This window comes from Otolemur garnettii, unplaced genomic scaffold (assembly GCF_000181295.1).
Source record: "Otolemur garnettii isolate 467f Iridium unplaced genomic scaffold, OtoGar3 scaffold00017, whole genome shotgun sequence".
In the NCBI taxonomy this organism is placed as follows: domain Eukaryota; kingdom Metazoa; phylum Chordata; class Mammalia; order Primates; family Galagidae; genus Otolemur; species Otolemur garnettii.
This window is the reverse complement of record NW_003852412.1, coordinates 6858717-6873301: the sequence shown is the minus strand read 5'-3', so window position 1 is coordinate 6873301 and position 14585 is coordinate 6858717. Positions and strand designations below refer to the sequence as shown.

Genomic DNA, 14585 nt, shown 5'->3' with positions numbered 1-14585 from the left:
TATTATAAGAATACAGCATAGTTAACATTATATATAATATATTAATATATTTTATATATATATATAGTGTTATCAATAGTTTTCAAAAAATAGCAGTTTAACTATTTAAAGTTAAATGCTAAAGCTTTTCCATTTGAAGCACCCCATCTATCACCAAGCCCTCCGTGGATTTATGGGGCATAGAGAAAAATGAATCCTGTAACCCCAGGGAAAGTATGTTTCCCGTCAGCCCCCCTGTTTTGAACTGTGTCTCCTGCAGGGTGTGAAGGAGCACAAGTGTGGGATCTGCGGGCGGGAGTTCACCCTGCTGGCCAACATGAAGCGCCACGTGCTGATCCACACCAACATCCGGGCCTACCAGTGTCACCTCTGCTACAAGAGCTTCGTGCAGAAACAGACTCTCAAGGCGCACATGATCGTCCACTCAGATGTGAAGCCTTTCAAATGCAAGGTGGGCAGTGGCCAGGGGAGGACCCAGAGGGTTGTGCAAATGCCTGATAGGGGAGGGCCCCCGGGGAACCTTCCAGTCAGTTTCATCAGTGGGGGTTCCTAGGGCTCGGACTGGTTCCATGGCTAGCCCCAGGTCCCATCTACCAATTTGTCCCTCTGGCCACCACACCCATGCTCTCGCCAGCCTGGGCCCTGAGTACCCAGGGATGGAGGCAGGCAGTAGGGAAGGCCTGAGAGTAGAAAGACCCCTTGGTGATGAGGTCGTTAAAGGATAACAGTGATGTGGAGAGCTCTCATTCTACAGAGACAAACCAGCTGCAGCCCCTTCCTCTTGCAGGTTAGTGAGTTAAACACAGAAAAGAGCTAGAGAAGCACTGGGCACAGTGGCTCACTCCTGTAATCCCAGCACTCTGGGAGGCCAAGACAGGCGGATTGCCTGAGCTCACAGGTTCGAGACCAGCCTGAGCCAGAGTGAGACCCTGCCTCTAAAAATAGCCGGGTGTTGTGGCAGAGTCCCGTAGTCCCAGCTACTTGGGAGGCTGAGACAAGAGAATCACTTCAGCCCAAGAGTTTGAGGTTGCCATGAGTGATGACACCATGCCACTCTACCCAGGGCAACAGAGTCAGACTCTGTCAAAAAAAAAAAAAAAGAACTAGAGAAGCTTCCAGCATGGCCCTTTCTCTTTCCCCCTCCTTCCCTCCTGCCACTTGGGCTGAACCATGGATATATGTGACATTCAAAAGTTAGCCCCTCGGAGGCCCCCAGAAACGCTTGCATGAGCTGGGAATAACACAGGCACATCATTTGAAGTGTTTTTTATTTGTTCCTAAGTACCAAGTCACACAGGATTGAGTGTCTTTGTTAAAGTCCCTGGGTCAGACCAACTTGTTTGGGTTTCTGTTTCATCAGCTGAGAAAACATGAGCTGGAGATGTGCAGAGCCCAAGGCACCACCTGGGCATTGCTGAGCGTGTCTCAGAAATGCTTGGGCTTCCCAGAGCTGCCCCCGGCCCCAACATTGCTTCCCTTCTCCACTTCTAAAATGAGAAAGACTCTTGCTCATGATTGGGTTTTATTCAAGCAGTATACTGGCAAGTCATGGGGGTGGCCCAGGGGAAAAAAGAGGGAGAACACCGTTCAGAGGGCCTTAGGACCCGTCTGCTTGGACCGGAAGATTTCTTTCTCTCTCACTGCCTGTCTGACTGGGCCCAAATGCTACTCTCTGTTGATCCATATTCCTGAAGCCAAGTCCCCTGCTTCCAGGGGGCTGGTCCTTCAGTAACCTCTGCAGTGTGTCCCCACTGAAGGAATCCCCTGTGAAGCTGACTTCTTTCCTGTGTTGGCAGCTCTTGGATGGGGTGAGGGGTCAGCAAGCAGAGCTTCCCTAGACCTGCGTGGGCATTGTCCGGAGGGGAGAGAGGGAGGCTTCCCCCTCCAGCCCTTTTCCTGCCACCCACTTCTGTTTCCCCTCCTTTCCTTCAAGTTCCCAGTGGTTTGAAAGTCAATTTATGTCCATGTAAAGGGGGAGTAAGCTGCTGGATGCAGGATGGGCTGTGTAATTTTCAGGGCCCCTGAAAAATGGAAATGCAAGACCCGTTGTTATAACATTATTAGGAATTTCAAGATGATGAAAGTGGAACATTAAACCAAACTCAGGGCCCTCTAGAAGGCAACCCTTTGGTGCATACCCATGCATCCAGCCCTAGCTGGACTCCACAGACCACCTGTTCTTTCTCTCTTTGGGCACTTCTTTGATTTCTTTCCCACTTCATTGAGTCCCCAGAGCACTTCTCATTTAACAGACCTGTTCCTCCCTGTAACGTATTTACCGTCGTCTACAGTGGAGGTGCAGTCAGGTCTCTGTTATTCTTCAGTCCTTGTGTCAAGTTTACCTTTGGGCTTTAAGCATAAAGTGTATTTTTTAATCTTATGGGCTGATGATGGAGTAAAGTTGTTAAAACATGAAAGGAGCCTTTAGCATTGTTTAGTCCCTAAAAATCCATAGCTGTCCGGTCCGGCCATCTCTACATCCACTTCATCAATTCTGGTCCAGCAGTAACTGGTACAACCAGGCAGAAAATGCCCCTGAAGTGCAGGGATACGTTAGGGGCAGAGCTGGTGCAGGATGTGTGTGATTGGGGGGCGTAGAGGCAGTTCTGCTTCTCTACCTTTAGGGGGCCTGAAGGATTTCTGGGCCAGGTAGTATATGAGGTTCTAGACGGTCTCTTCTATTGCCAGTGCACAGAATACTGCGTGGTGTGATGCAGCCTGGGCACTAAGATGCAGTGAGCCATCCTGAGTGATGCTCGGGCCTCTCTTCATGAACACCATGTCCCACTCCTTCATCTTGATGCTGGTGTGCCAGACAATGGTCCAAAGGGTGTCTGGGTCAGCTCTACAGTTCAGAAACTCCATTTCTCCTATTCCTTGAGAGTCAGTCAGTTTCTGGAAGTCTGGTCCACACCATCAGAACTTCTAAGAGAGTAGTTTATAGTAGTTTATAAAGCAGAGTGCCAGTTTTGAAACAATGGACAGTTTATATGTTACAATGGAAGACAGGCCAGCACAGGAATTGGACTGGTCATTTTTGCAGAGGTCATTTCTTCCTAGTAGGCAAATCTTCTCAGGAGACCATACTATAGGTCAGGAGGCTGCATAGAGAGTGTTATCTACCATCAGACAAAAAAAAATTGGATATGAAAGGGCATTATTATCAGACTTAGTTGGTCCTTTTCTATTCTTAGACATTAGGTGTCAAGCACCTTGACCCAGAGCCCTCTGTCTCCTAGAAAGTGCCACAAGCACACTGCCAGGCTCTTCCTCTCCCTGTCCCTATCTCCCTGAAAGGTGTCGTCCTGCTTGGTGTCCTTTGTACCATCACCCTCCTTCATTTCAAAAGACTTTCAGAGCATGTCTGAGTTTGTACATTGTGTAACAAGACTCTTTGTATTTGTAAATTAGCTCCAGATCCCACAGTGGGGTGGGCCATCTTCAGGTGGAGTCCTGTGGGCCTGGCTTCCCATCAAGCCACTCTGAGTTCTTGGACATCTGGCCCTAGGGGGCAGTTGTTGGGGGTGGGGGATTCAGAAGACAGATGCAGGGCTATGTGCTTGTTGCTGCGCAGTTCATAGCCACCTGAGATAAATGGCTTGCTGGCCACTCCATGATGTTAGAGAACAGGCCCAGATGGCTGAACTTGAGCTTTATAGTGGGAACAGGAAAAGCTATTCACTTCCATGGTTGAAATGGCTGAACAGAAGAGGCAGGCCTCACTCCGGCCATATTCCAAGAGTTAACTCTATTTCCTTTAGCCCAAAACCCTCAATAAGCAAGATTCTTTCAGTAACAGATTCTAATGTCTTGGGATTCTCACCATTAAAATTTCTTCCTAACGTGAATCCCTCCTCCTTTTGCAACATGAACTCCAGCCCTGTGCACAGTGGATGTCGCTGTCCCTACCAAGCAGAAATGTTCATTCACCGTGGGATTAGGCATTCACAATAGGGTGGAAAATTAGAGGAGAAGAAAGGTTTCCATTCCACATTTCTTCCCCCCCCCACCCTTATAAAACAGTTACTGCCCTTCTGGGCTCTTTTACTATCGGCTCAAATTCTGGACTCATTGCTTCTTAGAGCCAGCAGGAATTTTTCTGGGTAAGCACACATAGGTTGATTTGGATACTCTCCTTGTAGGGGCCACACTCCATAATAGCAAAGAACCAGCTGCCGTCTTTGGGAAACCTGTCCAGGAAAAGCAGCCATCCAGAATTTCCGGGACAAATTCTCTGTTGAGATGGGTGAAGCCGGGAGCTGCCTGAGTTATGAATCACCAGGTCATCTGCAGCCTTGTTCGCAGCAGAGGGCTGAAGGCTGGAGGGCAGAGCTGTTAAAAGAGGGATGAGGTCTCGCTCCAAAGATCTTCACCACCACTGCCAAACTGGCTCTGTTTTTCCCCTCATGTTCTTTGATTCCCCAGGAGGGGAGAAACCAGATGGGGGCCCTTGGGGGGCCCTATGCTGACGGGTCAAGGTTTTTCAGGCTGGCGTTGAGGGGGTTAAGGCAGTGACCAGATAGCAGCCTTTTGGCAGCAAAGCCCTCCTTAGGAGAAGGAAGGATATAGCTTCATGAACTGCCTGCCTAACAATGCCTCACATGTCCCCAGGGGCCCGCCTGCAAATAGATTTCATCTTGCTTTCTCTTGTACTTCTCAAAGCTTCCTGTTTTCTCACGGTCCTTTTGGACAGTTTACAGTCCCTCTCTCTCCCTCCCTCCCTCTCTCTCCCTTTGAGGAAAGGAACACCCTTCTTATGAAAAGAGAGAGAGGGAGAAGAATGTGAGGGAAGGCAGGGGAGCGGAGGCCACTCTCCTCAGCGGCAGGCCACGGTGCTCTGACCTTTTCTCCCGGAGCAGGAAAACACAGGTTTCCTGGTGCATCTTGGTTCTGAAGCTTGCTCTAGGCTGGCTGGAGCAAGGCGATGTGCTGCTTCTGGCCTTGTGGCCTCTGGCCCCAGCCCAGTGGCTGCACGCTACCATCACCTTGGCTCTGGCCACAGCCCAGCTCTCCATGGCTGCTGGCTGTCAGCATAGCCATGGGGGCTGGTAGCAAATGCCAGAGGGGCCTCTCAGCCCTGGACCAGGGAAGAAAAGGGCACCAGGAAGTCAGGATGAGGTGGCCTGGAGCAAATGGGACATCTGCCAGCTATTCAAAGGGCAGAATGAGGACTGGGAGAGCCAGATAAGGAGCCCTCCCCAAACCTGCCATCTAGAATGAATCTTCTCTGTTTGCCCACGTTACCCAGTGCCGGTGAGGCTCACCTGCTTGCATTTCTGTTACACCTCAAGTGACCTGGCAGGTATTTACTCAGAGGACCCCTCCTCTGTCCTTTAATATTCTCCTCATCTACAAAGACCTTCATGTTTCTGAAATGTCTGCCGCAGACACAATAATGATCGTAATGAGAGCTACTCTTCATTGTGCTTTGATTATTTACCAAGCTCTGTCCCTGAATTATCTCATTTGATCTTCACAACAACAATCTCAACAAACAATGATCGTCTTCTACAGTTTACAGAAGAGAAAAGGGAGCAAGTTGTCTGTCCTTCTGTGTTCTGACCTCACCTCTCTGCTCTGACATCTCAGAGCCTAATGGTCCATTTGACCCATCTTTAAAGGGCAGTGCAGAATATTTGTTTCAGTTTTTTATTCAATTTTGCAAGCCACCTTCCTCTTAGAATGTGGGTGGCTGGAGAAGCTGGGATTTCATGTCAGATCCACACCAGTGATGCTTGTTAGCACGAGCGAGAGTCCAAGCATGGGGCACGCTGGCTGGGATGACACCTGCAAGATGGAATTGGAGTCCTCGCCATTGCAGTGGCTTCCTGGACCAACACCCACTCCTGTTTTAATCTCTGCAGACCTTGGCAGGAGATGATTCAGCAAGTCCTGACGCGGAAGCTTTGGCTTACAGGGCTGCAGTCCTCGTCCCTCCAGTCTAACATCCCCCACTCCCCGCAGTGATTCTGCTTGGAGCTCTTATCTCGAATCCCACCAGGGTGCTGGCATCCGTGGACCCCATCCTCTTTGGCCTCTTTTCATCAACAGTGTCTGAGTTCCACAGACGTGAAATCTCTCTATATGCTTATGTGTTGTCATGTGAGGACAATCCTCCGAGAAAGATCTTGAAGAGGCCAAATGTCCTAAATAAGGGACCAGAGGGCTTTGTGCAGGCTCAGAGATTGAGAGGAAGGAGCTGGGTACCTACTGCCGAGATGCAATAGGTATCTCAGGTCCAGCATGAATTGGCTCTAACTTTCTCCCATTGAGGATTTTAGCTTGCAAATTAATCTCTATAGGAGTGGTGTGGGAAGGAAGAGACCTGCTTTTTAGAACTTTGCAAAGAGATCATGATATTTTCCTGACGTTTTTGTTTATTGCCCCCGTCAAATACTTTGAGACTCATTCTCATTAAGCACCCTGTGGGTAGCCCTGTGCTTGATTCCGAGGTTGGCCATAAAGGAAAGGAGGCATCCCTTGCATCAGACTCAGGGCCCACAGCTCAGTGAGTAGGGTTCCTGTCACGTACACCGAGGGTAGCGGGTTTGAGCACAGCCTGGGCTAAACAATGACAACAGCAACCAAAAAATAGCCGGCTATTATGGAGGGCACCTGCCGTCCAAGCTACTTGGGAGGCTGAGGCAAGAGAATCGCTTAAGCCCAAGAGTTTGAGGTTGCTGTGAGCTGTGATGCAACTGCACTTTACCAGGGTGATAAAGGGAGACTCTGTCTCAGAAAAAAAAAGGAAAGAAAGAAAAGGAAGGCATCCCTTGCGTCAGAGACTACTTGGGATACTGTTTTGAGCCCCAACCACCATTAAGATGAACACATGCCTCTCTGTGTGGGGTTCAGGGGCAGATGGGACCTGCATTGCCACCCAAAGTCCCAACAGGTGTGGCAGCAGCAAACAGTTGGTCATTACCACAATGATCGTAGTTACCTTGCCTATGGGGTAGGGTTGACTAAAGTATCTGAAAATAGCTAATGAAGAAACTTTACCTTTATGTCAAAATAAAAACAAAGGGCACTCTCACATTCTTCAAGGTCAGGCTCAAATTCCGTCTCTTTTATAAAACCCTTTTAGACCAGTCCAGCTTTCTGATACCTCAGGAACCACAGATAATAGCTGAAAGAGAAGTTCCTCCCACTGTGAGAGCCAACTGCAGGAGGCACCCATGACTTCCTTTCAATGACCTCTCTCTGGCCTGTAGGACCATGAGACCCCACTCATGCCTGGACTAGTGCAGTAGCCTAACTGATTTTCCAGCCTTCAGCTTCTCTGTCCCTACATGCCTTGTGCTAACCATTCATGGCTTTTTCTTGCATCATTTCTGCTGCTGCAATATCGCTTTCCTCACTCAGCAGATGCTTACTAAGGACCTATCAGGTATCAAGTTGATACTAGGCAGAGACTGCTTTAAAAAGGCCAGCAAAGCCTTCATGAATGTTTCAGCCTACTGCGTGAGGACATACCTGAAATAACTATTAGTGAGACTCAGCAATTACACCAGAAACATCATTCAGAGTGATCGGAAACCATCCTACAAACCCAATACAGTACACTTTTTCCAAAAATGACCCATGGATAGAAATACCTAATGTGTAATGTCTGGATTCAAAGGTTTTTTTTTTTTCCTTTGCCCTGAGGGAGAAGTGGGTATACTAAGTTAATAAACACCAGAACTTTTACACATGTGTAAAACTGAGCCACAGATTGATAAATCTTAATAAATTACCTCTATTGTGACTAAAAGAAAACAAGTATCTATGCCACATATTGCTTCTCTCGAGGAAGTTGGAGTTAGATCAACTCTCTCACCTTTTCCCCTCTTGGGTTGCCATTTTCAACAAATGTGCACCCAGGTATTCTGAATGTGAGTGCTAGAGCCCTATCCACGATGCCAAATTCATTCTTACCAGTAAGGAACCAAAAAAGGGAAGAGTACTTAAAATCCCCAAATATGAATCATTCAAAAATACAGAACCGACCATTCATTATCCATACGTGGATTTTCTGTGGCAAATGCATAATCCCGGCTGGTTTCCTCTTACCACCCACTATTCTCTTAGGCTGATTTCCTGAATCATCATTTGTTAGGTCGGCCTATCCTTCTGAGGCCAGTTCAGTTCTCACCTCCCTAGCCACCTGAAGAAAATATTGCCTTCATTCATAAAAATTCAATCCCAAATTTCTAACATTGGTCCTCCTGTCTCAGCGAGAAAGGAAAGCTGGTGTAAGCTTCAGCGGATGCCACACCTCGAATCCTCTCATGGCATATTGCTGTCCCAGCTACACTGGCCTCTGAGGTTGGGGAGGGAAGGAGAATGCTCCCCAAATAACACTCCAAGCACAACCCCCAAATCCTTCTTCATGTTCTTCCCAGCACAGCCAAGGAAGGGCTAGAGTGTCCAAATCTCACTCTGCGAAGGCTTGGGGACAACAAACGCTCATCCAAGCAGCTGCTTACCGCTTTCTGCATCTGCATCATTGCTTGTGAAAAGAAGGTTCTATTTTTCCAAAAGAAGTTAGAGGACCCTGTTGTGGTCCATTATGCCTTTGTACTTTGATGGAAATAGAAATGATGGAAAAGGAAAAGATGACAAAAATATGTTTACTTTTTGTATACCTGAGTTAATACTCTCCCCAATTCAAATTTCTACGCAGAGAACAGGCCCATTCTGTCTTTAGATGTCTTTTTCTTCCTTTTAACTTTGAAATCCATCCTAATAACTAGCAAATTTAAAAACTGGAAAAGCATTACTTGATACAGTCTAACAGAAGAATTATATTGGGGGAGACACAGTGTGGTCTGGTGGTTGATCCATGGCCTCTGGTGTCCAGTGGCCTGAGCTCATTATCCTCAGACCTACTAGTTACATACCTTGGAGAAGTGATCTGAGTCCTCAGCTTGGCCATCTGTGAAACAGGGATGATAAAAGCACCCGTGTCATTGGATTGGTATGAGCATTAAATCGGATATTCCACGATAGAATCTGAATAATGCCTTCCATGTTCTAAATACTAAACATTGTATCCTTGTTCCTAAAGGCAGCAAAGGTTTCATTTAAAAGAAGCTTTACAAACTTTGAGATGGTTATCTGGAGTTTAAAGATCCCTGTACTCCAGGAACAAATCCTGGGAATCCATCCCTACTTGTTCCACCTCTGAGGCTGAGAAGACCTGACTTCCCTGGGAACATTTTTTTTTGGAAGCAGTTTAAAATGCCCAAACCAAGTAAAAGTGGCATAGGCTGCAGCATTTTTCTTTTCTTTTCTTTCTTTCTTTTTGCAGTTTTTGGCTGGGGCTGGGTTTGAACCTGCCACCTCCAGCATATGGGGCTGGTGCCCTACTCCCTTGAGCCACAGGCACCGCCCCCCCTGCCCCCGTTCATCATAGCTCACAGCAACCTCAGTCTCTTGGACTCAACAGATCCTCTTGCCTTAGCTTCCCAGGTAGCTGGGACTACAGGTGCTACACCACAACAGCCAGCTGGTTTTTCTATTTTTAGTAGAGTTGGGGTGTCACTCTTACTCAGGCTGGTCTCAAACTCCTGAGCTCAAGCAATCCACCCGCCTTAGCCTCCCAGAGTGCTGATTACAGGTGTGAGCCACCACACCTGGCTGGTTGCAACACTCTGTCTTCCTGGGGCCTGGACTGGGGTCACCCTGGCAGGGTAACCTGTATTCTCATCACTGTCTTCGACAGCTGTGTGGGAAGGAGTTTAACCGGATGCACAACCTGATGGGCCACATGCACCTGCACTCAGACAGCAAGCCCTTCAAGTGCCTCTACTGCCCGAGCAAATTCACCCTGAAGGGGAACCTGACGCGCCACATGAAGGTCAAGCACGGCGTCATGGAACGCGGCCTTCATTCTCAAGGTAATCACTCTGCCAAGACGAACTGCTCCTCGTCAGTCTGGTGGGTAACCAGAGGGAGCTGAATTTGTTTTTATGGGACGTCACTTTGAGGGAGAGGTTAGTCTTATCAAAAAGGGGAGCAAAATTTTCAAGACCATAGCAGAATAGCAGGAAGAGATTTATAATGCTAATATCTGAAGGAAGGAAGTAAAAGTGAATTAGAGTAGGTTGGAATGCAGCATTCGTGTCAGTCCGTACCATTGTTGTTCCTTTGTTCCAGACACTGCCCCACATGCCTTGTTTCCCTTAATCTTCATGGCTGGGGGGACTTCTGTTATCTCTGTTTTACAGATTAATTTTCCCAAAGTTGCCCAACTGAAAAGTGGCAGGGTCAGGATTTGAACCCAGACCTTTCTGCCTCTGTAGCTTTTACGGAATCCACTTCATCACATAGCTGTTCACAGGCATGTGATTTTTTTTCTTTCCCTTTTAGAAGCCAGGTCTGTAAGCTCTGCTGTTGGCAGGCAGAAGTGTGTTGTAGCCAGTGAGGTCTCCCCTACCCATTCATGCCAGACACACTCAAGGATAATTTTCCTGCTTTGGCAGGGAGGGCTGACGTAAGCAGAGCAGGGGCCTATGTGTCCCTGACTAAGTCCCAACTGAACTAGTGAAAAGGTCTCACCTCCTTTTCCCTCTCAGTCCAGGGCCCTTAGCAGTGAAGAGAGTTTGTTCCAGATCTCCTGGACTCAGTGGGCCGCTGCTTAGTTGCCTCATCAACCAGTCCAGCAATAAACAGGCAGTAGACAAGCCTCTGTCACACACTGTGAGCCACACACAGTGGCAGATACGAGGGGAAGAGACGACTTTCCCCCTAGGCCAGTGTTTTTCGACCGTTTTTCTCTCATGGCACACTCGAACCCATAGTTAAAGGCACGCTTAAATTATGTTGATCAAAAAAAAAAAAATACACTTACTGTGCTTTCAACTTCTTTCAAAAATAATTTAATGAATAATCTTTAAAAATTTTCATGCCACACCTAAGATCCTCTCCAGGCACACCTGTTGAAAATCACTGCTCCAGAAGGTCTGTGGGGGCAGAGAGAACACAGTTTTACATGTCATTTACAAAATCATATCAACTGCTTTTGATCACTGGCGGGATCAAAGTGCAGGGCGAGATGCCTGAGGGACGTTATTGCTCATCCCTATGATCCCACGGGGAAGAGACTGTGTCATTCTCATTTCGTGTAAGAGGAGACCGAGGCCTGGAGGTATTATGTAAACTGCTCGAGGTTAGATAGCAAGTCTGAAGGCAGAACTGGGACTCCAACTCAAGAATTTCTAAACTGAACTAGAGCTCCCTACCCTAGGCAACAATGTGGGGGGCTATGTTTGTGTTTGCCACTTTTTGGACATCTTACCGAAGGGGTAAAGGCGGGCACACGTGTTCAGAATCCAGGTACACAGACGCACGTACAGAATGAAACAAAATAGTTGTAGCTTTCAGGTTTTCCCAGCACCCACTGAGTTTATGGTGACTCCTGGGTCGTCCCAAAACAAGGGCTGGAGTTTATGCAAAAGCCCTGAAAAAAATGCTGGTTAAAAAAACAAAAAAAGCAATTTTTTTTTTCCTGAGAATGTTTTTCTCTTGAATTGTATTCACTGACTCTCTAGTTGCCTGAGCCACTTCCCAAGCAAGGCCTGGATTTTTTCCAGAAGAGGCGAAGTGTGCTCAATCCTCAGGACAGGAGACAGACAAGGCCGTGAGCAGAAAATGCTCCATCTGAAAGCCCGAGCTGGCCACTTGGATGTGCCCCGTGCTGACCCTCAAAGCCTAAAAGGCGCCGAATGGCTCTGGCGTTCTGGAAAGATAAAAAGCATCATTATATGTCGGAGGGTTGCTTTGAAAATCCTGAACAGACTTTCAACCACTTTGGTGTTCTCATCTATAAAGGGTGCTACCATTTTTTTCACTCTAGTTTTCAAAATGACTCAAAAATCATTACAAAGCCCTCCCTCTTCCCTGACAAGATTAAAGATATAAACAGCTTTGTTGCCTGACAACACAGTCTGTAAAGTTAGGCATCAGCGCCTCTCTACGTCTCCTTTTTACACTCTCACCCTGGGAGCCTGGTCAGGCAACGCCCGGGACCCCTCCCTGCTGATTTTGCCTTTAGCGTCCTGACTGTTCCTCAGAGCCTTAAAGATCCGATCCAGTGAAAAACGGCTATGCTGCAAGGCCCAGACCTACAGGCCCTCACCCTGAAACTCACAGTGAGGCCCCCAGAAATCACTGTGAGCAGGGCCTTTGTGAGCGCCAGGCAGAACCTCTCTCTGCCCACCCTGCTCTGTCTGCGCAGGGACCACAGTCCTGGGCGGCCTCCACAGCCCCAGACAGAATCTCCTTTCTTCAAGATGAAAATACCTTTATTATTGCTTTACTTCTTATGGTATGCTCACTATGAGAAATAAAATAAGAACTACATTAAAAGTTAGAAGAAAATGTTCATCGATTTTTCATCATGTCCTTCCAGACATGTTTTGATAGAATTGCTAGCTAGCAACTATATAAAATTGGGTCTGCATTATACATTCATACACACACACACATATTTTTTTGTCTAAAAATATAGAGAATATCTTTTTATAATCCTTAGTAGGTTTCTGCATCATGGTTCATTGTATGGATAGATTATTATTTATTTAACGGAACTTCTATTGTTAAATAAAAAACTAGGCTTCACTGTTTCACTATAATAAAAAAACGTGATAAGCATCTTCACACTTAGGTTTTGTGCACCTGCCTGCCTATTTTTACAGTTTAAATGCTCAGGAATGTAATTGCTTTGAAATCAAGGCTTATTTTTAAAGCTTTTGGTGCACGTTGCCAAATTCACCTTAAAGGGGTTATACCGATTCAGATGCCGTCTGTGACGAGCCTGCCACGTCCGCTCCCTTACTGGGAATGCTATTTTTGAAACGTGCAGTCAGAATACATCCAGCGGCACTGGGTCTGTGCCCATCCCCGTCCGGGCTTCCATCAATTCTCGCTCTGCTCCCCTAGGTTTGGGAAGGGGGCGCATCACCCTGGCGCAGACGGCCGGCGTCCTGCGGAGTCTGGAGCAGGAGGAACCCTTCGACCTGTCCCAGAAGCGCGAGGCCAAGGAGACCGCTTTCCAGTCGGACGGGGAGAGCGCCAGAGGCAGCCCCTGTCCCGAGGAGGACGAGGAGGACAACAGCTGCGAGGCGGAGCCCTACAGCCTCGGCCTGCGCCCCCAGAGCCAGCAGCTCTGCGCGGCCCAGGATCTGTCCACCAAGCCGGAGCAGGGCCTCGGGGCGCAAGGCGAAGCCCGCACCGAGGAAGAGGAGGAGGACATGCCCCTAGAAGAGCAGGAGGAGAGGAGCGCTGGCGACCACGGGGCAGAGGGCGGCCCAGAGAGAGAGAGAGATTGTGCCCGCAAGGATGAGAGTTTCGGCCTCAGGGCTCTGCAGAGCACCCGGCGGGGCCCTTCTTTTTCTGATTACTTATACTTCAAGCACAGAGATGGGAGTTTAAAAGAATTACTGGAGAGGAAAATGGAAAAACAAGCAGTGCTTTTAGGTATCTAAGTGGACAGCTTTAAGATTACATTTGGAAAAGGAGAAGTAGGCAGTTGGAATATAGCTTTCTGCATGAACTGCCACTTGCTGGGGGCTGGCGGGCAGTGTCAGTCTTCACAAATGGCTCAGACTAAATGAGCAGGCACCGTCCTAGGTAATGCAAATGCTTCTCAGGTCGTGCACCAGGCCCTTGAGAGTGCTGGCACGGTGCGGGGGCTTCTGCAGCATAACGAACTGCACATACTCCACATATCTCACTGTAAGCTGATGCTGAGGTGCTTAGAAATTCTCTTATTTTTCTCTTTGACTAATAGGCAATACCTGGTAAATTTCTAGTTACCAGAAATGGTGCTTGATGTGTTACCTTATTAATAACTATTTAGTTCAGTTAGTGAAAGTTATATTTTTCCAGATAGATGAACATATTAATAGTTGTATATATAAAAAATAGCCTTTATTAAATAACCAAAAATACAAGAAATGACCCAGGAGGATGAGCTATTAAAGGGGATGTTTTCAAGTTGTTGCCGCAGATGTAAGATACAATTTTAGGAGAAGGTGAATCATTGTGACTCCTGGAAAACCAGCAATACTTAGATTCTGCTTGGGAGGCTGAGATTCTCTTGTTCTGCTTTTGCTACCTGCATTTGGAGCAGATTTTCAGATGACCTGAGAGTGCTTAGGGACCCTGGCTCCCCAGACAACCCCTGTGTCCCCAGCAGAGCTCCCTCATGGGGACCATCACCAGCTGACTCTGAAGCTTCATGCTCCATGAGACAGCTGCAGGAAGTGTCGTCACCAGTGAGCAGGGCATCACTGCTCCGTGCTGGAGCTCAGGGGGTGATCTGGAGGAATTCTCCTGAAATCTAAGCTCTGACTTAGTGCGGGTATTAGAACAATCACCAGCTCATCACTAGTAAGGAAGCCCCTGAGCTGGCTGCATTCTCAGTACTGACTGTACGTTACAATCATCTGGGAAAGCCTTTTAAAAAGTACCTTGGCCAAGGCTTCACCCCCTAACCCCCAAATTAGATCCTGATTTAATTGGTTTGGATGGAGCCCCAGGAGTTGTAGTTTCCAAATTGCCCCAGGTGATTCTTGTATGCAGCCAAGACTGAGAAA

At 47.6% G+C, this 14585-nt stretch overlaps 1 protein-coding gene across 2 annotated transcripts in view; it reads left to right on the top strand.

The window, feature by feature from the left end:
• ZNF366 (zinc finger protein 366) overlaps positions 1-13801 on the top strand; it is a 64023-nt gene extending 50222 nt beyond the window's left edge. The window contains exons 3-5 of one of the 2 annotated variants that reach the window (XM_003785899.1): positions 260-451; positions 9710-9884; positions 12928-13801. In XM_003785899.1, the coding sequence (XP_003785947.1) occupies positions 260-451; positions 9710-9884; positions 12928-13472 (912 nt within the window). In that variant the 3' untranslated portion in view covers positions 13473-13801. The remainder of the gene's footprint in view (positions 1-259; positions 452-9709; positions 9885-12927) is intronic. The other variant, XM_023510916.1, reaches the window with a different exon arrangement.
• Positions 13802-14585: the final 784 nt, after the last annotated feature.